Here is a 21,614-nt window from a genome sequence, read left to right as displayed (position 1 = left end):
CGTGGCGCGCGCTTGCGACGGCCTCGACGCACCAAAGTGCGGCCTGATACCATGCGCGTACCGCCGAGCAGCCGGCCGGGCGACCGGGGGTTTGTCGCGTGCCGTTTTACCGGCGACGCGACAGTCGACACACCCGGGCCGTAGACCGACACCCAGCGGGTCGCGACGTTCTACTTGGGGAGAAGTGCACGACGACGAGCGCCGGACATCGACGCACGGTAGCGTGCCCGCGCGCGAGCCGCGAGGACTCCGCGGGACATCGCCCACCGACGCGAAGCCAGCGCCGCTGACGATGAATCTCCCCGTTCGATCTTTTGGGTTTCTTAGGTTTACCCCTGAACGGTTTCACGTACTCTTGAACTCTCTCTTCAAAGTTCTTTTCAACTTTCCCTCACGGTACTTGTTCGCTATCGGTCTCGTGGTCGTATTTAGCCTTAGATGGAGTTTACCACCCACTTAGAGCTGCACTCTCAAGCAACCCGACTCTAAGGAGAGATCCTCCCGAGACGCGCACCGGTCGCTACGGGCCTGGCACCCTCTACGGGTAAGTGGCCCCATTCAAGATGGACTTGGACGCGACGCGACAACTCGGGATAAGCGGATCCTCCCAAACACCACATTTCCCTGCGGCGGAACCGCGGGATTCGGTGCTGGGCTCTTTCCTGTTCGCTCGCCGCTACTAAGGAAATCCTGGTTAGTTTCTTTTCCTCCGCTTAATAATATGCTTAAATTCAGCGGGTAATCTCGCCTGCTCTGAGGTCGTCGAAATGATACTGCGCGCGGGCGCGCTCTCTTTTGATTCTCCGCCCTCGTGAGAGAGGGGGGCCAGCGGCGCACCGCGCATGCGCGGGGTAGGAGAGCGCGGAGAACGAAAGAACCCAATCTTTCGGCAGAGTTCGAGAGAACGAGAGAGAGAGAGAGTTAGAGGTGTGCGCTACTAAAAAAAACTACAACAAAATTATTATTTGTTGCGCTTTTTTTATATAATTCGAGTGTTCGGGGCGAATCGATTTCGAAACGAGTACGCGACGACGCCTGCCGGTCCCAAAATAATTCGACATCCTTTTTTTCCGTGGCGGAAAAGGAAAATTTTCGTGGACTCGGACACGCGGTCGGCTCGCGATTCACCCGCGAACGCGCGCTGCTCTCCGTAGTATAATACTCTCTTCTCTTCTCCGTCCCGTTATCACGGCGACGGAGGAAGGGGGCAAGCGGCCCGCCGGCGCACCGAGAGGACTGAGTGAGAGAGCTGGAGAGAGAGAGAGAGAGAGATAGCGAGTGAGAGAGCGGCGACACACGGGGGGGCGGTAGCGAGACGGCGGCGCGGGATGAACGAGACGAGACTCGTTCTTTCTCTCCACGGGCGCACGGCCGTTCGCACCGCAAAATTCTCTCCGCCGCCGCGGTCGGGCTCTTCTCTTCTCCTTCTCCTCCTCCTCCTCCTCCTTTTCCTCTCTCCTCCATTCGACAAGTCTCTGGGCGCGGGGGCGCTTCGCCACCTCTTCTTCTTCATCTTTCTTCTCTTACTCTTTCTCTCACACAAGTCTCCTCCTCGCCACCCGGTAAAATGTTTTTTAAACCCGGGTGTCATTTCAGACGACGCCGAGGACGAGAACGGGGGTCCCCCAAGCTTTTCAAGCGGGGTATACCACCCGCCGGGCTCCTCTCTCGGGCGAACGTCCAACGGATCGCTCGTACGCCGATCGAGAGCTCACGCGCGACACGGCTCAGCGGACGACGCGCGCAAGTTTTGGCGCGCGCGCGCGCCGTGGCCAGTCGGCGCGTGATCGTCTCGTCCCTCTATTATATATAGAGGGATACGTGAGACTCTCTCGCGGAAAGGCGCAAGCAGTTTCGGGTTATTTAAACGACCCTCAGCCAGGCGTGGTCCGGGAATTGTATCCGTGGACCGCAATGTGCGTTCGAAATGTCGATGTTCATGTGTCCTGCAGTTCACAAGTTGACGCGCAATTAGCTGCGTTCTTCATCGACCCACGAGCCAAGTGATCCACCGTTCAGGGTAATCGTTTTGCATTTATCGTCGCGTTTTACATTATCAAACGCTCCGTGTTACAATAATCTTACTTTTAGTCTGCTGCCCCCTTCTCCTCTTCGAGGAGAGAGAGAGCAGAGAACGGCAGTGACGTCGTCGTCGTCGTCGGGTGGTTTTTGGGCCTACCCGGGCGGCTTCTTCGATCGTCACGCACAGTCTGGCCGCGCGTCCGAGCACGCGCGGACCGCCGCCCGCCTTACGAGACACCTCACACACACCTAGGTAGGTTTAGAGGAGGGTTCGAAGGGGGCTACGGCACAATGGTGTGTTTTCGCGATCGGAACGTCTCTTCTTCCCCTCTCTCTCTGCAACCGACCGCCCGAAGAATTCGGGGTTAGGAAGCAGGGCGAAGAAAGAGCCGGGGCGGAAGTTCATTTAATAAACCGTCGGGCGAGAAGAGGAGTTTACACAAACTCTCTCTTCTCTCTTCGCCCTCTCGCCCTCACGACAACGCGCCGCGACAACGCGTCGGCCGCTGCCCCTGGCACATAATCGCGCTGTTATAAACGCGATTGGCGCGGGGAGGGCGCGCGTATCAACGCGGACGCGTGCGTGCGTGCGTGCTTAGGTTACCACCGGTTCGCGCTAACGTCGAGTCGACGCTCCGGCCGGCCGCGTTGATACGCGGCCGTGCCCGAAAGCGTGATCGCGAAGCGTCTCGCTCCGTATCGCAGCATTCGCATTTTCTTCTCTCGTCGTCTTCCCCCACTTCGCAGGAAAGAGAGAGATTAAATATTGTGGACTTTGTTCGTAAAGGCACGACGACGGGCTGGCGCTTGCGGTCGCCGGCGTATCTCGCGCGGAGCGGAACGCGGCGACGCGCCGGCCGTGTCTGCCGATACGTAACGAAGAGAAGGGCAGGAGAGAGCGGTCTCGGATGTCGTGTGCTCCTCCTCTCCTTTCCTCTTCCCCTTCCGTCAATTCCGTCAAGGAAATTTTCATCCTTTTGTTTTCTGTTCGCAAAAGAGAGAGAAAGAGAGACGCGCACCCGCGGAGAGAGAGAGAGAAAGCGTGTGTCCTCTCGTCGTCGTGTCCGCGGTGTCGTCCGTCGTCTCTTCCCTATTTTAGTTTTCATCATTCACTCAGTCGCCGACTGCCGCGAAGCGAGAGAAAGACTCCTCCACGCGGAGCAGGACCTCCGGGAACGTTAATGATCCTTCCGCAGGTTCACCTACGGAAACCTTGTTACGACTTTTACTTCCTCTAAATGATCAAGTTTGGTCATCTTCCCGGCAACATCGGCAATGCCGAGACATTGCCGCGCACCAGTCCGAAGACCTCACTAAATCATTCAATCGGTAGTAGCGACGGGCGGTGTGTACAGGAGTCAGGAGGAATCAGGTGTCTGGTTACGCTAAAAAAAAGCTCAGCGCGTTGAATCGTGAATTTTTAAAGTCTTTGGGATTTGTCGTACGAAATAATTGAAAAAATAATTGACATTTTGAACATTGGAAACGAACTGATCTTTGACGACCGTATAGTAAAGATTGAAACTCATACGTACAATCCATACGCAAATACAACACTTGGATATAGCGATGAGATACGGATACCTATACAGCATCAGGATTTGTACACGTTACCGTGCGAAAACTTCCTTTACGTCGAAGGAAAATTGACGATAAGAAAAAAGGATGAACTAATGATATTGGGAAATAATTGCGTTGCATTCATGTTTGATGAACTTTGATATGAACTCAACGGTGTGGAAATTGATCGCAACAGAAACGTTGGAATAACTTGCACGATTAAAAACTACATTTCCTTTACACACGAGAGAAGTAAAATCTTGCACAATGCTGCGTGGAATATAGTTGAAAATAATGGTGCTGAAGGTTACTTCAATTTTTGCGTGCCGCTCAACATGTTGCTTGGATTTTGCGAGGATTATAAGCGCGTTGTAATTAACGCTCGTCATGAATTGATTTTAATACGTTCACGCAACGACTACAATTGTCTATTTGGAGCTCAGGCTGCTGAAGCTGAGATTGAATTACACAAAATACAATGGCGTATGCCTCACGTAATATTGAGCGAAATTAGTAAACTGTCCTTGCTACGAGCGTTGGAGAGCGGTAGATACTTGAACATGAGTTTCCGCTCGTGGGATCTATACGAATTTCCTATGCTACACAGTACGACTAAGCATTCGTGGACTGTGAAAACTGCCTCTCAGCTGGAGAAACCGCGATACGTAATCTTTGCACTACAGACTAATAGAAAAAATGTCGCGTCGAAAGATATTACCAAATTTGATGACTGCAAATTGACAAACGTTAAACTCTATCTGAACTCTGATTTTTATCCGTATGATGATTTAAATTTTGATAAAAAGAGATACGCTATCCTATTCGACATGTATGCGCGTTTTCGTAAATCTCATTACGGATGCAATAATGATAATGTATTATTTACCATGGCAAAATTTCTAGAGTGCGGTCCTCTCACAGTCATTGACTGCTCGCGACAAAACGAGTCTGTCAAAAATGCTACCGTGGACGTAAGAATAGAATTTGAATGTAAGTTAGATGTACCCGCAAATACTACCGCATATTGCCTCATCTTGCACGATCGCATTGTCGAATATAACCCGTTGCCAAATGTTGTCCGCAAAATTACATGAATCAGGAATAATCCCCTCCAATGTTATAACATTATAACATTATAAAACTGGCGATACTCGATGATCGACATTAGTTGTCCGTCATAGTTCTCACCAATATCATTTCATTATGGTTGTGCCAACGTTTGTGGATCTCCAAGGATTTATCGTTGGAGGAATGTTTATCGTGAAAGAAATTGCGATTCTGACAAAGGGCTCTGTTCTCTCTCATTATATTTTTACGAGTCTTACACCATTCCGTTTGCTCACGAGATCTGAGAGATCTCAAGTTGCATGGTTGATTGGAAAACATCACAATCTGCAATGGGAAGATGGAAACATTCCGTACTACAGAGCCAAACGTTTAATCACTGACGCCGTGACGTTGAAAGATGCATCTTCTCGAGTGTAAAAGGACATGAAAAACGAGAATGGTTGGCAAATTTATTGGAAGACGATGAGAGAATCGGTCTTATTATCGAGACATTGGATAACGACTATGATGACGTTTCTGCTTTAGATAAATTAGATGCTACTCTGCGTTGCGATAGACATGTACGAAATTGTGCTTTACAAAATGTATTTAAATTATTCAATTGGTCGAATCATCATCATAAAGGTTCGATCAATCCATATTTATAATAAACTATTGTTACAATACATGTGTGTTATCTTTTTTATCCTCTCCTTGTAGCATGTATTATATTACAGTACGTGATGCATTTTTCTATTAGTCTGCATTTTAGCAGACAATGGGCGTGGAATATTTGACATCTTTAAACGCGAAAAAATATTAAAATTCATGTCGTTCATGGTTCGCTTGAGGTTGATCGACGTTCGTTTGATGTTGATCGACGTTCGTTTGATGTACGATAGATGTTCGTTTGATGTTGATCGACGTTCGTTTGATGTACGATAGATGTTCGTTTGATGTTGATCGACGTTCGTTTGATGTACGATAGATGTTCATCGCGGTTCGATAGATGTTCGTTTGATGTATGATAGTGGTTCGATAGTGGTTCGATAGATGTTCGTTTGATGTTCGATAGATGTTCGTTTGATGTACGATAGTGGTTCGATAGATATTTGTTTGATGTGGTTGGATCAATCTGTAGCAAGTATTATATCTCTTAGCCATGTATACATCTGTGTGGTGAATATTATATTTCATGGTGCAGCTGCATCTGGTATTATATTTCAAGTCAGGATATTAAGATATTTATTTGATGTATAATAAGGTTTAAACATGTTTAGATCGATGTTAATCAATGTTTAGATCCATGTTGATCAATGTTTCAATAGATGTCTGATGCTTATTTGATTGTGTCGCTATTTAATTATAATTATAATTATCTGTATGAATGCTATGTGGAGCGACAGTCCGCGTCAGCTTTTAATTTTTTTTTGTCAGCTGTGAAGAGTAAGCATTTGTTGCTAACTCTTATGTCATGCAGATCCCCTACTCATTTTTTTACCGAGACGTTACCTAACTCTCGCTGGAACTAGCATAAAGTATCTGACTGTGATCCTGTGAGTTGATTTGTGAAGTGCAGTTTATTTTATAAAGATTTAAAAAATGTCGCAAGTTATGGCATTTCTTGACGCGATGTTCGAGACGGGGTACCGTCGCCTTTGGCTTTCCGAAGGGGTTGGCAGGCGAAGCCATCGCCGTGCACTTCGCTGGGTTAAAAATTTGGCTCGCAACCTATTCCGAGCATTGTTGGATGTACTGTTCGAGGATGTAAGTAGTTTTTATTATTTTTATACGCTTTTTTATTTATAATATATTTATATTTATACACTTTTATCTTTTACAGTGTTACCAATATCGGTGCTACCACATCCCACTTGGTGATGAAAGTAATGTTTATTATTATTTTATATGCTTTTTTATTTATAATATATTTATGTTTTTTCTTTTACAGGAATATCTATGTTACCACAACCTCATCCCGGGGTATATCAACATTGCGCACATGAAAGAGGTGCGTCGGTGGCGGACCTTCAACCGCGAATATGCGGAATATGAGGATTTGTGGGGCGATGGCCCCCCCCGTGCTCGCCTCTTAGACGGGTTCTTCCCTCATCTGTACGTGGACATTTTCTGTCTCCGCAGATTGTTCAGAGAGAAGCCCCTCGTACTGTAAGTATCTCTACATAATACGCTCAAAAGTTTGTGTATTTTTTAAGGTACTAATATAAATGTTCATTTTTTTTCTGTTACAGAAGCAGCCGTCGCGAGTTCCCCCTCCGCCTCTCTCCAACTAATTTTTAGTTTTTTCTTCTTTATATTTTACCTTTTTATATTTTATATTTTATATATTATATATTATATTTCATATCTTTTTATATTTTATATTTTATATTATATTTTCGATTTTTTAATATTTTTTATATTATATCTTTTATATTTTTTAAAACACACACACACACACACACATCCACACCCACACACCCACATCCACACCCACACCCACACCCACACCCACATCCACAGCCACACACACACACACACACACATACACACACACATACACACACACATACACACACACACACACTATATGTATAATAATACACATTTTTATAATTAAATATTTTGTTTATGATAAATATGTGTATATGTTTTGCGCCTTCATTATCTATCTCATCCTTCTTCCTCCTCCACTTAGTATTGATTAGATTATATTTAATATATATAATTAGTAATAATAATAATAATATAATATATAATAATAATATATAATAATAATATTATAATATAAAAAAAAAATTTAATCTGCGTTTTCGCGTACGCCTTAGCCTCCGTCTTATCGCGTTCCCGCTATCCTTTCCCCTCATCCTCATTCTTTCTCTCTCACGCTATCTTCCTATTGTAATCTTCTCCTTTTCCCACCACATCATGCTCTCATTGTCCTACGCTATGTACAATGCGCATAGCGCTCTCCTTATCCTATCCTATACCACGCGTCTCCGTCTACCGCGTTGCAAACGCCTATCGCGCTGTCTCTCTCTATCCATCTCCCTACTCGCGGACCTCTCTTCCCTCTCCGCAAACCCCTCGTCGACCGGCCGCGCCGCGGACCTCTCTCTCCTCTCCGCAATCCCCTCGTCTACCGGCTGCATCGCGGACCTCTCTTCCCTCTCCGCAATCCCCTCGTCTACCGGCTCCGTCGCGGACCTACAGCTGTATCGCGGACCTCTCCCCCCTCCCCGCGTACCCCGCGTCTACAAACCGCGTCGCGGCCTACAGCTGTGTCGCGGACCTCTCCCCCATCCCCGCGTACCCCGCGTCTACAAACCGCATCGCGGACCTGCGTGACGTCATCCCCCCCGTGCCCACGGGTCCCCCCCGCCCCCGCACCCCCTCGAGCTCCCGAGTTAGAAACCTCATTATATCACTACTGTGGTCAATAGTAACGTGGTCAATCGCAACGTGGTCAATTGTAACGTGGTCAATTGCGACGCGTGGTCAATCGCAACGTGGTCAAATGCAACGCGTGGTCAATCGTAACGTGGTCAAATGCAACGTGGTCAAAAGCAACGTGGTCAAATGCAACGTGGTCAAAAGTATCTGTGGTCAATAACAACGTGGTCAAATGACTCCCACTCACCTTTTTCGAATAAAGTCTTGAATTTACTCACGCGCACCGAATCGCCTATTTTAAATTTCGCCGGCGCCGCAATCTTTACGTTGCTGTACACCGTATTTAAAAGTTTTTCTGCGACGGCTGGAATAACATCGACAGGTCTCATACCGATAGTACGATGTTTTTGCGTGTTGTACTCTTCAACGAGTCTCGATAGTTCGTCGATCCACTTGTAGTTTCCATTGAGCGTAAACATTTTCCACATTTTATTTTTCAAAGTACGATTGAAGCGTTCCACGATCGAGGCTTTTATGACGGAATATGTCGAATAATGATTAATATTGTGTTTCTTCATGAGGTTTTGTACATTTGCATTGTAAAATTCTTTTCCTTGATCGGTTTGAAAATTTTTCGGACATCTCGCATCGTCTCGAATTATCTCTGCAATCGCATCGGCCGTCTTGCTTCCACCTTTACTCTTGAGCGGTACGACCCACGCATACTTGCTCAACACATCGATAACAGTGAGTATGTAATTGTATCCCTTGTTGACTCGAGCATACGGACGCATCTCGACGATATTGGCTTACCACAGATCATCGTATCCCCGCACTATGACGTGTCTTCGGGGAAAATTTTTTCTCGCTGGCGCGTGCAATTCGTTTACCAACTGCCGCCTTTCCAAACTATGTCGATTCTTTGCTTTGTCAGTTTTTCTCAATGGTCGTTTGTTGTTTGCTTTTTTATCACTCATTTTCGTTTATCATCCTTTAATAACCGTTCTTTAAGTTCCGTTTTTTTCGCGTTTTCTGACCCGTTCTTAATCCGTTCTTGCGTTGTTCACCGTCGTCCTTCACCTATTCGAAAATCGTTCTTGACCCGTTCGCAGCCTTTTTCACAGTCGTTTTTGACTCGTTCGTAGCCGCTTTTGACCCGTTCGTAGCCTCGTTCGCAGTCCTCCTTGAGATGCTGATAGCCTCGTTCACTACCACTGCCACTCATTGTAATTAGATAGCAGTTCGGTAATTCTTCGTAGCTGTTCGATAATTGTTCGCAGCCGTTCGATAATCCTTCGTAGCTGTTCTTTAGCCGTTCGATAGCCGCTCCTAACCCGTTCACTGATGCTCATTCAGGTTGATAGCTGTCTCTGAGTTAGCGTTAGCCGCGCGTTGAAGTTTGTTTAGCGCAATCTGTAATGCTCGCACGTTCTTCTCAAGCGAAGTAAGCTTCTCGCCTGATTTTTTCTGTCGATTCATTAATCTTTTAACGCAGGACTGCACGTACAATTTGTTGACGGCATCGGTGTCAGCCTCAGGTTGCGCTACACAACGAATCTTACGCGACCTCGCATCGAAGTCTGTAACGACGCGACACAAAGCGTTTTCGTGCACATAACTTTTTACCAATCTATCCCAAGAGCCGTTTGTACCGGTTGCATCATTTCTTGAATCGAATAAGCCAAATTTGTTGATAGGCATTTTTTCCGACGCTTCGTAAAGTGTCACGCGACGCTGATCGACTGATTAGTTTTGTCGAGACATCATTCAATTTATAATAAGACCATCTTCGCGAGGTTCTTCGATAATCGACATAATTTCATTGTCGTGAGCATTATTACCGGCTCGACGCGAAGCATCCAATAATCGCAGACGATCTACCAACTCGTTTGGATCGTTCCAATGCACGTAGTCGATCTTATTGTCGTTTAGCGCGCGGTAGTATACCTTTTCCAGCTTTTCTGCTAGAAAATAACGGTGCAATTACATTTTTATACTTATATCCTTTAGTCCCTAATACTGGATTATGTGCTTTGTTCGCACGTTTATGCGCATTCGTCGCTAGTAATATACTTTTATATTTAAGCAAATTATCTTCGGTGTATATTTCATCATCGGGGATTTTTTTGAAAATTAATTCATAGAGACCCGGCGTTCCCGTATATTTTACTTCATTGATAATTATATTATCATTTTTGTCTACGTGTTTATCACCGAGGATTATTCCATCGTTAGAAAACTTAATGCCATACACATAATCCATAGCTTTATCTTTATCTTGATTCATAAAAGTTAGTATATATTTTTGTCCGAGTGAACCTAAATGCTCTCGAAATATGTTTACACCTGCGGACGTTTGCAATTCACGTTGAACTGTTGTAACTAACGAATCGGATGTAGTTTTAAAAATTTCTTCGGCGGGTGGTTGCTCGTACGATAATTGACGCGGTTACGCAATTTCTATCTGAGTAGATGTGTCCGGTATCGTTCGTCTTTGATTCGGTGTAGAAGTTATCGGCATATCATTTAATGAGACATTTAATCGTTTTTGCTTTGAGCTCAAATCATTCAATGAGATTTTTGGTCGTTTTTTAACTTTAATAATTTTCTTTTCCACATGGTCTTTTTCGAGTATATCAAACGGCTCGATTTTCGATACGTCGGATTCTACATCGATGGTATTTTGAACAAGCTGTTTTAGAGGCTCGCTAATCGGCTTAAACTGTTTCTCTAAGGCTACATCTTCCTCAATTTTGTCAGTTATTAACGTGCGATAATTTTTGCGAATTGACTCGCTCGTCTGTGCAATTTTTCGCGCAATCTTTTCACGATCACTGTTATCACTCATGTTTTTTTTATGTAGACGTTGCTCTGTCAATGTTTCGATAGCAACTGATCATTTTACCGCAAATTCATTAAAACCTCTTCTGTAGTGTTCATTGCTCATTGAACTGTCTTTGTCAATTACTAGAAATCCATACTTGTGCTGCCAACATTTTTGACATAACGCGCTAAAATCATCGTATGACATGTCAGTATTTATATGATCGCTGTACACATGTCGTAAGTTTGTACCGTCTTGTTTAAATAAGATCAACAGATTAGCATTGTCGCGTATAAGATGCTTGGGTATTTTAGCATACGTTTGACAGAGATAGAAATAATCGACGCTTGAGTGTCGACCCATTGAGAAGTACTCTCTTATCGTATCTTGCTTGTCACATGCCACGTCATCAAAGATAAAAACAGAATTCGGAAGCGCCTCTCTCGATGGAATGACATCGCTGTTATTAGAGAACGTAAAGTAACCAATTTCATCTATCGATGATAGTAAATTTTCCAAATATTGATATTTTGGTTGTTGAAGCGATTGTGAATATATGTATAAATTTTCAAAGCGTATGCCGTTTGGACTTTCTATCAAGCTTATCAACAAGTTAGTTTTACCACAATTCGAAGGGCCGCAAATGAGACCGCGTATTGTATTCGGTAACATTTTTCCATGTTTGTGTATTTCTTTTTCAGGCATTAGCCTATTGTCAAAATTTGTTACTTTAATTACCGTTAGTTGTAGCACGAATCGCATGACTTGGCTAATCAGACTTAACAATACTTTCTGAGGAGGAGGAGTGGGAGGAGAGCCTATTTATAGATGCGCATCAAATCGAAACCGCTCAGTATCAACATGTTTTTTTCACTGTCGGATGACTGTGATATTCTCAACCTTACCTTAGAACAGTTACGATATATACCGAAGATTATTTTATTGAAGCAGTTTGGTCGTTACGTGGAACGTCTGTGGGACAAACTTCCGGAATACATAAAGGCGGATTCGGAGGTTCAGACCTATCGTCGCTGTTTCGAACATTACAATCGACCGTGGCAACAAATGTACATTGACGGTCCAGCGCCGATGATAAAAGATTGTTACGAATGTCAGCGAAAATCATAAGAGGCTGTGATCTGTTGAATCGCGCGATAAACGCACTTCTTATCGAATTACATATTCCTGGATATCAGTTTTGCGGACCGAAAACTCGTTTACAAAAACGATTGACTAGAGGTGATCGAGGCATCAACCCATTGGATGTCGCGTGTCGTGAACACGATTTAGCTTACTCGCGAAGCAACGATCTCGGCGAACGACACGTAGCGGATCGTATACTAGCTGCAAGGGCGCGAGAACGTATTACAGCGAAAGATTCGAATTTTGGTGAAAGAGCAGCCGCCACGGCCGTTTGGACGGTCATGAAAGCAAAGACGAAAATGGGTATGGGGATAAAAAAGTCGTCGACGAAGAAAAAGATTACGAAAAAACGAATACTTCCGGTAGCGAAACGCGGGGGCGTATTACCGATTCTACCAGTGTTGGGTGCTCTCGGATCTCTGATTGGTGGAGCGGCTGGTGTAGCAAAGATGGTAAACGACGGAAAAGCTACACAACGTCAGTTTCAAGAGATGCTACGTCACAATCGCGCCATGGAAGGTCGCGGATTGTATCTCGCGCCATACAAATACGGACGAGGAGTCTCAATGAGAAGAAAAAAAAACGTCAAAGAGACACTGAAAATGCCAGAGGGTGCAACTACCAACATACAACTGCTGCAACTAGCAAAACATATGCGCATTCCGTATTTTAGAGGTGTTTTTATGCGTGACTCATTACCGATCGGCGGTATATATCGAAACGAGAGCGGCATCATAAATTTGGATAACGCTAAAGGCTCGGGTACTCACTGAGAAGCGTATGCAAATAGGGGGAATCGCGCTATATATTTTGACAGTTTGGGTAATCTTCGCCCGCCGAATGAATTGGTACGATATTTAAATGTGGCAAAAATAGATTATAATCACACATCCTATCAAACTTATAATCAAAGCGTCTGCGGACAATTATGCTTGCAGTTTCTCCGAACGGTTGATGTACGCGAATTTAAATTTTAACACATACACATTATATGTATGAAAACACATTTTGAATAAAAATTATATATATTAAACATATATATCGCTATGTATCTTCTTTATAAAATCCTATCCTATCCTTCTTCCTGTATATTATATAATAAGTTACATTTATATATTTTTTTAATCGAAATGCGTAGTTAATCTGAGCTATTATATTGGAAATGTGTCAAGAATACTTTTAATATCTTAATAAGTTACGTTTATATTTCTTTTACTGCAGCCTTCTCCTTTGCTCTCTCCTTTCCTTACACATCATACTCTCCTTGTCCTACGCCTATAGCGCTGCCCTTTTCCCACCATCATGCTCTCCTTGTCCTACGCCTATAGCGCCTTCCTTCTTACACCACGTCGTACTCTCCTTGTCCTACGCTCTATTGTGCTTGCAGTTTCTCCGAGCGGTCGATGCACGCGAATTTAAAGACATACATTGCGCTATTTAATTTAGTATTCATTAAACAGTTTAGTCAACATGTCTATGACATTCACGCTGACTGGGAAGAGCAGCGTTCTCGCGGCAAATTACTCGCCCACCGTAAATTTAAGCGATGGTGAATACGAACTCGGTCTAGCGGATTTTGAGAGTTATCACACGATATCGAACGTGAATTCCTCGAATAATAAATTTTACTTTGGCAAAGACGATGCGGAAATTACGATTTCCGAGGGATCGTACGAGCTGCAAGCGATACATGAATTTTTGAAAAAAACAATTTCACGAAAACGTTCGCAACACACAGTTCGTGATGGTGATAAAAAACAAACTGACGACGATGACTTTGAGGCTGAAGAATGGCCGATAGTGCTCCGCGCTAATTACAATACGACGCGAAGCGAGATTAAATGCGCCTACAGAATAAATTTTAGTAAGCCTAACAACATTGGATCGCTGCTAGGATTCTCGAACCGTATACTGCAGCCGCGAAAATGGTATGAGTCGGACGTGCCGATTAACATTATCAACGTGAACATTATCCGCGTCGAATGTGATGTCACCGCGGGTGCGTACAACAACGGTAAACTCGTTCATACGATACATGAATTTTCACCAAGAGTACCACCAGGATATAAGATATCGGAAACACCGGCGCACATCATTTACCTACCGATCATCGTACGGAGCATTACGGATTTAACGTTACTCGTTGTCGATCAGGTAGGACGATTACTCGATTTTCGAGGAGAAGAGATTACCATTAGAGTGCATTTACGACGGCGGCAAAATTAGCGTGTGATGCTCGTGCTGAACGGATCGAAAGACGTGAGAGACAACACAATTTTTACGACGCCCGCGACAACAACAACAACATCGAGATTTGCTAATACGCAATCATCTTGCGCTAAGAAAAAGAAATTAAACGCATCAAACGTTACGTTTTTACAATCTTTGGGATTCGCGGTGCGAAACATTTGAACGATGACTGACATTCTCAACATCGCGGACGAACCGATCTTTGACGATCGCATCGTCAAGATTGAGACTCACGCATACAACCCATTCGCCAACACAACGTTCGGACACAGTGACGAGATAAGAATACCCATACAACAACAGGATCTGTATACATTGCCGTACGAGAGTTTCTTATACATCGAGGGAGAATTGAAGATAAACAATCCAACTGACGGATCTAATGTGGTACTGCAAAATAATTGCGTAGCATTCATGTTTGACGAGATTCGATACGAACTCAATGGCGTGGAGATTGATCGCAACAGAAACGTGGGAATAACAAGTATGCTCAAAAACTATGTAACAATATAATCCGATAGAAGCGTGATTATGAGAAATGCTGGCTGGAGTGATCCAACTACTGTGAATGGACACTTCAATTTTTGCGTACCGCTCTACATGTTATTGGGATTTTGCGAGGATTATAAACGTATAGTAATTAACGCTCGTCACGAGTTGATCTTAATACGATCGCGCAATGATAATTGTCTGGTTGAAGCTTCGGCGGTGGAGCCTGTCATCAACATATTCAAGATACAATGCCACATGTGCTGTTGAGTGAAATTAAGAAGCTGTCTATGCTGCGCGCTCTGGAAAGCGGACGCTACCTCAGCATGGGTTTTCGCTCGTGGGATCTGTACGAGTTTCCGCTCTTGCAGCGTACAACCAAGCATTCGTGGGCTATTAAGACCGCGACTCAGCTGGAGAAACCACGATACGTTATCTTTGCTCTGCAGACAGGCCGGAAGAATATTATGCTCGAGGATATGAGTAAATTCGACGACTGCAAATTAACAAACGTGAAACTTTATCTGAACTCGGAATGTTATCCGTACGACGACATGAATCTGGATTTCGATAAAAACAGATGGTCGATTCTATACGACACGTACGCGCGTTTCTGCAAAAACTATTACGGATACGAGTACCTCGAACCGAGTCTCACCGTCTCACTGTTTCTACTTTACGGTCCGTTTGTAATCATCGATTATTCTCGACAAAACGAATCGGTGAAAAATGCTACCGTAGACGTAAGAATAGAATTTGATTGTAAGAAAAATGTGCCGGTAAACACTACCACTTATTGTCTCATTTTGCATGATCGCGTTGTCGAATACAATCCTCTAACAAACGTAGTACGTAAAATTACATGAATCAGCACGAGCAGGAACGCTCGTCTTATCAACCAACCAACGGTCGAATCTTCTGTAAACGAAATTGGAGAATCGCATACCGGATCATATAACATAAAAACTTGCGATACTCGATGATTAACGTCAGTTGTTCGTCGTCGTAGTTCTTGCTAATATCTCTTCATTATGGTTGTGCCAACATTTGTGGATCTTCAAGGATTTATTATCAATAAAAAATTTATCGTGAAAGAAATTGCGATTCTGACTCAAGGATCTGTACTGTCTCATTATATTTTTACGAGTCTTACACCATTCCGTTTGCTCACGAGGTCTGAGAGATCTCAGGTTGCATGGTTGGTTGGAAAACATCACAATCTGCAATGGGAAGATGGAAACGTTCCATACTACATGGCTAAACGTTTAATCACTGAGGCTGTGACGTTGAATGATACATCTTCTCGAGTGTATGTCAAAGGACATGAAAAACGAGAATGGTTGGCAAATTTACTGGAAGACGATGCGAGAATCGGTCTTATTATCGAGACATTGGATAACGACTATGATGACGTTCCTGCTTTAGATAAATTAGATGCTACTCTGCGTTGCGATAGACATGTACGAAATTGCGCTTTACAAAATGTATTTAAAATATTCAATTGGTGGTCGAATCATCATCATGAAGGTTCAATCAACCCATATTTACATTAAAAAACTATAGTTCAAGTATTATTTTCTATATTCTGTAATTAAATTTTTTTAATTTTAAATAAATTTGGAATTTTTATACATTTATATTTCTTTTACTGTCACCTTCTTTCTTTACCATCATGCTCTCTCCTTTCCTTACACATCATACTCTCCTTGTCCTACGCCTATAGCGCTGTCCTTTTCTCACCATGCGCGCTCTCCTTCCTCTCTATTCTTTCTCTCACCATGCGCGCTGTCCTTCCTCTCTATTCTTTCTCTCACCATGCGCCCTCTCCTTTCTCTCTATTCTTTCGCACCCATATCTCCTTTTCCTACCATCATGCTCTCCTTTTCTTATCATCATACACTCCTTGTCCTACACATACAGCACCTTCATTTTTACACCACATCGTACTATAGAACGCCTGATTATATTTATAATCAAATTAAATATACATGATAATGCCCACCCACTATGCGAAACGTTATTCTTTAGCGCAAACATCCATACTGTTGGCGTTCTGTATATGTTTTCATTTAGTAAAAATTTATATCTCATGCTTTGTCGTATACATTTGTAACCGAATATTTGAATCGTCGTATACATTTGTAATCGAATATTTGAATCGATTTCATCATACGGCAGCCACACACGGCGCTCGAGAAAGCACGTAGGGATCCCCTCCTCATTACGTTTTGCGATATTAAAAAATTGCTCACAGTACTTTGAATAGTTTAGTATCGCATAAACTACAACGCCTTCGATAGTGCCATGAATTCTGTAGTGCAATTTTTACAAAATCGTGAAATTGGTTTACCAAAGACTTATACAAGATCGCTAAAACTGTTTTTCAAGATTCGTGACGAAATAGATTTTTTATGTGGTCAAGGAAAATACCGATATAGAACTTATGCAATTTGAATATCCTGATGTTCCGGAAATAAAGCATCTTCGAAAAGTGAGACTGCTACTGATAAAAAGATTAAGAAGAAAAGAATTTTTAGAAGAAAGAAGAAAGCGACTTGTACATAACTCATTTAATACACACACATGTGTTGAAAAAAACTGAAAAGGCTCAAAGGATCTTTTGCCTATCGACCTCGCTGCGTAATTTAAGCCTAGATGCTGCTATACATCCCCTACTTTTTTTTCTCCAGACGTTGTCTAACTTCGTTGGAGCTGGCATAACGTGTCTGACTGTGGTGCAGTGAGCGTATTTTGTTAAAAAACAAAAAAAATGTCGCAAGTAGTCGCGTTCATGCAGGCGATGTTCGAGACGGCTTTCGCAACCATTGTGTTCCTGAGGGGATTGCTTGCCGGTACACTCGCCGCCGGTTACTTCGGCGAGCGCAAGATTTGGCCCGCGCCCTGTTCCAGGCGTTTATAAACATTTTATTCGGAGATGTGAGTAGTTTTTATTATTATTATTTTATACGCTTTTTTATTTATAATATATTTATAATTTGAAAATATATACGGCTCCAATATTTACAAACATGATAAGATATACTCGGCAATGAGAGCCCATACGCGGATGTTGATGCGTAAAGAAACTGCGTAAGGAAATTAATTCTTTTCACGAAAGAATTTTTAATTAGTGCACAGAGCACATATTTAGATTCTCATTTTTGAGAATTCTAAAAACCCCTCTATACCCTCCTAAAGAGATGTAGACGAGAAAAAATATCGGGGCGAAGTCGCTGAATCGGGAATTGAACCCGAGTCTTTTGCTTGCCGGGCGACTGCTCTTACCACTGAGCTATTCAGCCCCACACCGATACTTCTCTTGTCTATTTGTCTAATTGACTGAATAGCTCAGTAGTAAGAGCAGTCGCCCGGCAAGCGAAAGACTCGGGTTCAATTCCCGATTCAGCGACTTCGGCCCGGTTTTTTTTTCTCGTCTACATCTCTTTAGGGGGGTATAGAGGGGTTTTTAGAATTCTCAAAAATGAGAATCTAAATATGTGCTCTGTGCACTAATTAAAAATTCTTTCGTGAAAAGAATTAATTTCTTTACGCAGTTCCTTTACGCAGTTTCTTTACGCATCGACTAATTAAAAATTCTTTCGTGAAAAGAATTAATTTCTTTACGCATCAACATCCGCGCATGGGCTCTCATTGCCGAATATATCTTATCATAATATATTTATATTTATTAATTTTTCATAGATTTTCTGGATAAATAAGTATCCGATCCCTGGATATATTAACATCGCGCACAAGAATAGGAGACACTGGGTGCGGGAGAGAGAGAGAGCGCGCGCCGAGTGTGACGATTTGTGGTGTGAGAGTCCCAGAAGCCGAAATTACGACGCATACTTTCCGTGTGCGTACGTGGATATATTCGGCCTCCGCAGGCTATTCGGAGAGGAGCCCCTCGTAATGTAAGTATGCGCAAATTTTAAATATTTTTAAAGTACTAATAAAAATGTTTATTTCTGTTACAGACGCAGCTATGACGAGTTCCTATGGCGCCCCAACAGATTTTTAGTTTTTTAAAATTTTTATATCTTTTATATTTTAAAATTTTTATATCTTTTTAAATTTTTAATTTTAAAACACACACACACATTTTATATATATATACACATACACACTTTTTAAATAAAAATTTATGTTAAATTTATATATATTTATTACTTATTTCCACCTTCATCATCTATCCCATCCTTCTTCCTCTGTATTAGATAAAATTAGATAATAAGATATATAATAAGATAACATTTAACATTATAAAAAAAACTTAACATACAAAAATTATCTTTTTTCTCGCGTACGCCTTAGCCTCCGCTATCCTCCTTCCTCTCTATTCTTTCTCTCGCTCCCCATAACACGCTCTCTTTCTCGCTATCCTCCTTCCTCTCTATTCTTTCTCTCGCACCCCATAACACGCTCTCCTTCTCGCTATCTTCCATTCTCTCTATTCTTTCTCTCGCACCCCATAACACGCTATCCTTCTCGCTCTCTTCCTTCCTCTCTATTCTTTCTCTCGCACCCCATAACACGCTCTCCTTCTCGCTATCCTCCTTTCTCTCTATTCTTTCTCTCGCACCCCATAACACGCTATCCTTCTCGCTCTCTTCCTTCCTTTTTATTCTTTCTCTCGCACCCATATCTCCTTTTCCTACTATCAAGCTCTCCTTTTCCCATCATCATGCACTCCTTGTCATACACATACAGCGCCTTCCTTCTCACACCACGTCATACTCTCCTTGTCCTACACTATATAGAATGCCTAAAGCACCGTCTCCCTCTAACGCCTATAGCACCTTTTCCCTCTACCGCGTTGCGAACGCCTATAGCACCGTCTCCCTCTACCGCGTTGCGAACGCCTATAACACCGTCTCCCTCTACCGCGTTGCGAACGCCTATAGCACCGTCTCTCTCTACCGCGTTGCGAACGCCTATCGCGTCGTTACTATGGGAATATTAAAAATTTATTAATATTAATCTAATTATTTATTGCAAATATACATTATGGATAAATAATGGGGTGAATATTTTATCTATAACAGTTGACATTCCTCTCTCTCACCATCAGACCTCCGCAATCAGTCGGAGAGGACACTCCCTCCACCTGCGGAGGCATATGTACCCCTCCTTCCCTCTCAATCTGGGGGACGTTTAGGTACCTCCCCCTTCTCCCTCAATCTGGGTGGACATTTGGTACCTCCCCTCCCTCGGACATATCAGTACTGTGAGGTAAGGTAATCAGTTCCTTCGCTTATCTCAACCCCCTCAGATCCCTGGATTAGAACTCTCTATATATATCTACTTACACATTATTACTTACAATATTAAGAAAGAATGACAAAACTATTAATAAAAGAATTTATTTAGATAAGATTTTAGACGTTATTGTGTTACTTTATAATTGCATTGTATTTCGCTTTTTCTTATGGCCGTCTTTAAAATATACGTAAAATAAAATTTATTTTTAATTTTTGTTTTCAAAATTAGTTTTTTTTTCTATTTTTATACGTGCACATATTAACATTTCTTTTGTTTTACTTTTGTTTTTTTTTCTTTTCCTTTTACATCTTTTAAAAATTTTCTTTATTTTCATAATAATTTATGCAATGCTTTGTACAACTTTTTTTAATGCTCAATATTTTATTTATACCATACATAGTTTCATAATGCATTACATTAGAAAATTATATTTTATTTCTCGTTTTTTAAGAAGATATTTTAATTTCTTACTTATAAAACTACACAACCGTAATATAATAAAGTAATTTAGTAAAAGTTAAAATAAAATAATATATATAGAAATAAAAGTATATAAATATAAGAATAATATATGTGCATAATGTTATGATATATATAATAATTGATAATATAGTAAATGATGTTTAATATAATAAGACATGTATGTGTATAATATTAAAACATAAAAAATAATAATATAAAATAAAAACTTTTTATAAAATTTACATAATGAAATTTATAAATCTTTACCTTACGTATAATTAACGATATTGTTACTTTAAAGATTTATAAATATAAATAATTTTGCAGTATTGGCTTACTACAGATGACTTGCGTGTATCACTAAGTCACCTTGTTCCGAAAACATATTGTAGTTTTAATTGATTTTCCTTATCACCACTTTGACGATTTTTCTTTATACTAATAAAATTGTTTACATGTTGTTTGTGTATTAATTTGATATTATATTGCAAATAACAAATAATTATTATATGTGTTGTATTTTAATAAAGCACATGTTTCAAGTGTCTTTTTAGATTATTTAAATAAATAAAATTTTTGCAAAAATAAGTAATAAAAGTTAATAGTTTTACTCTTATAGTAATCGCATACCTTGAGGACCATTATATATAATAAACGAATACTTCGGGGACAGTTCCTAAATTATACAATTCACATATATGTGTATATACATATATGTATGTACAGGATGTCCGGTAATCGCCTCAACAATTAAGGACAGATTCTCTGACCGATTTAGAGATGATTGCTTTTTAGCAAAAATCTTGAAACATTAATTAAGATTAAACGTCTAATTTTTTTTCAACATATAGATAAAATGTATAATTCATTATATGTATAACTCTTTCCAAATGTAATTAACGAATACTTCGAGAAAAGATTCTGACTACATAATTCACATATACGATAGAAATATTTGCATTGTCTCCAAAACATGCGTTAAAATTTAAAGTCTCTTTTATATGTAGTAACCGCATACTTTGAGGACTATTATATATAATAAACGAATATTTCGGGGACAGTTCTTAAATTATGCAATTTACATATATGTATATAGTATACATATATGTATGTACAGGATGTCCGATAATCGTCTCAACAATTAAGGATAGATTCTCTG

General features: G+C 41.6%; 1 protein-coding gene and 1 non-coding gene across 2 annotated transcripts; one reads left to right on the top strand and one right to left on the bottom strand.

The window, feature by feature from the left end:
* Positions 1 to 1,868: 1,868 nt before the first annotated feature.
* Positions 1,869 to 2,023, bottom strand: LOC140664346 (5.8S ribosomal RNA). The gene has a single exon (XR_012046443.1). It is a non-coding gene; the product is annotated as a 5.8S ribosomal RNA (ribosomal RNA).
* A 1,894-nt stretch (positions 2,024 to 3,917) lies between these two features.
* On the top strand, positions 3,918 to 4,676 carry LOC140663684 (uncharacterized). Its single transcript, XM_072888042.1, has one exon. It carries the CDS (start codon positions 3,918 to 3,920, stop codon positions 4,674 to 4,676), a length of 759 nt encoding a protein of 252 aa, XP_072744143.1.
* Positions 4,677 to 21,614: the final 16,938 nt, after the last annotated feature.

Source organism: Anoplolepis gracilipes, chromosome 3 (genome assembly GCF_047496725.1).
Source record: "Anoplolepis gracilipes chromosome 3, ASM4749672v1, whole genome shotgun sequence".
Lineage (NCBI taxonomy): Eukaryota > Metazoa > Arthropoda > Insecta > Hymenoptera > Formicidae > Anoplolepis > Anoplolepis gracilipes.
The sequence above is the reverse complement of the archived record's forward strand: the minus strand, read 5'-3'. Positions and strand labels throughout refer to the sequence as shown.

Bases quoted from the DNA above. Each gene is read 5' to 3' on its own strand.
- LOC140663684 (XM_072888042.1), top strand. From the start codon at position 3,918: ATGTTGCTTGGATTTTGCGAGGATTATAAGCGCGTTGTAATTAACGCT.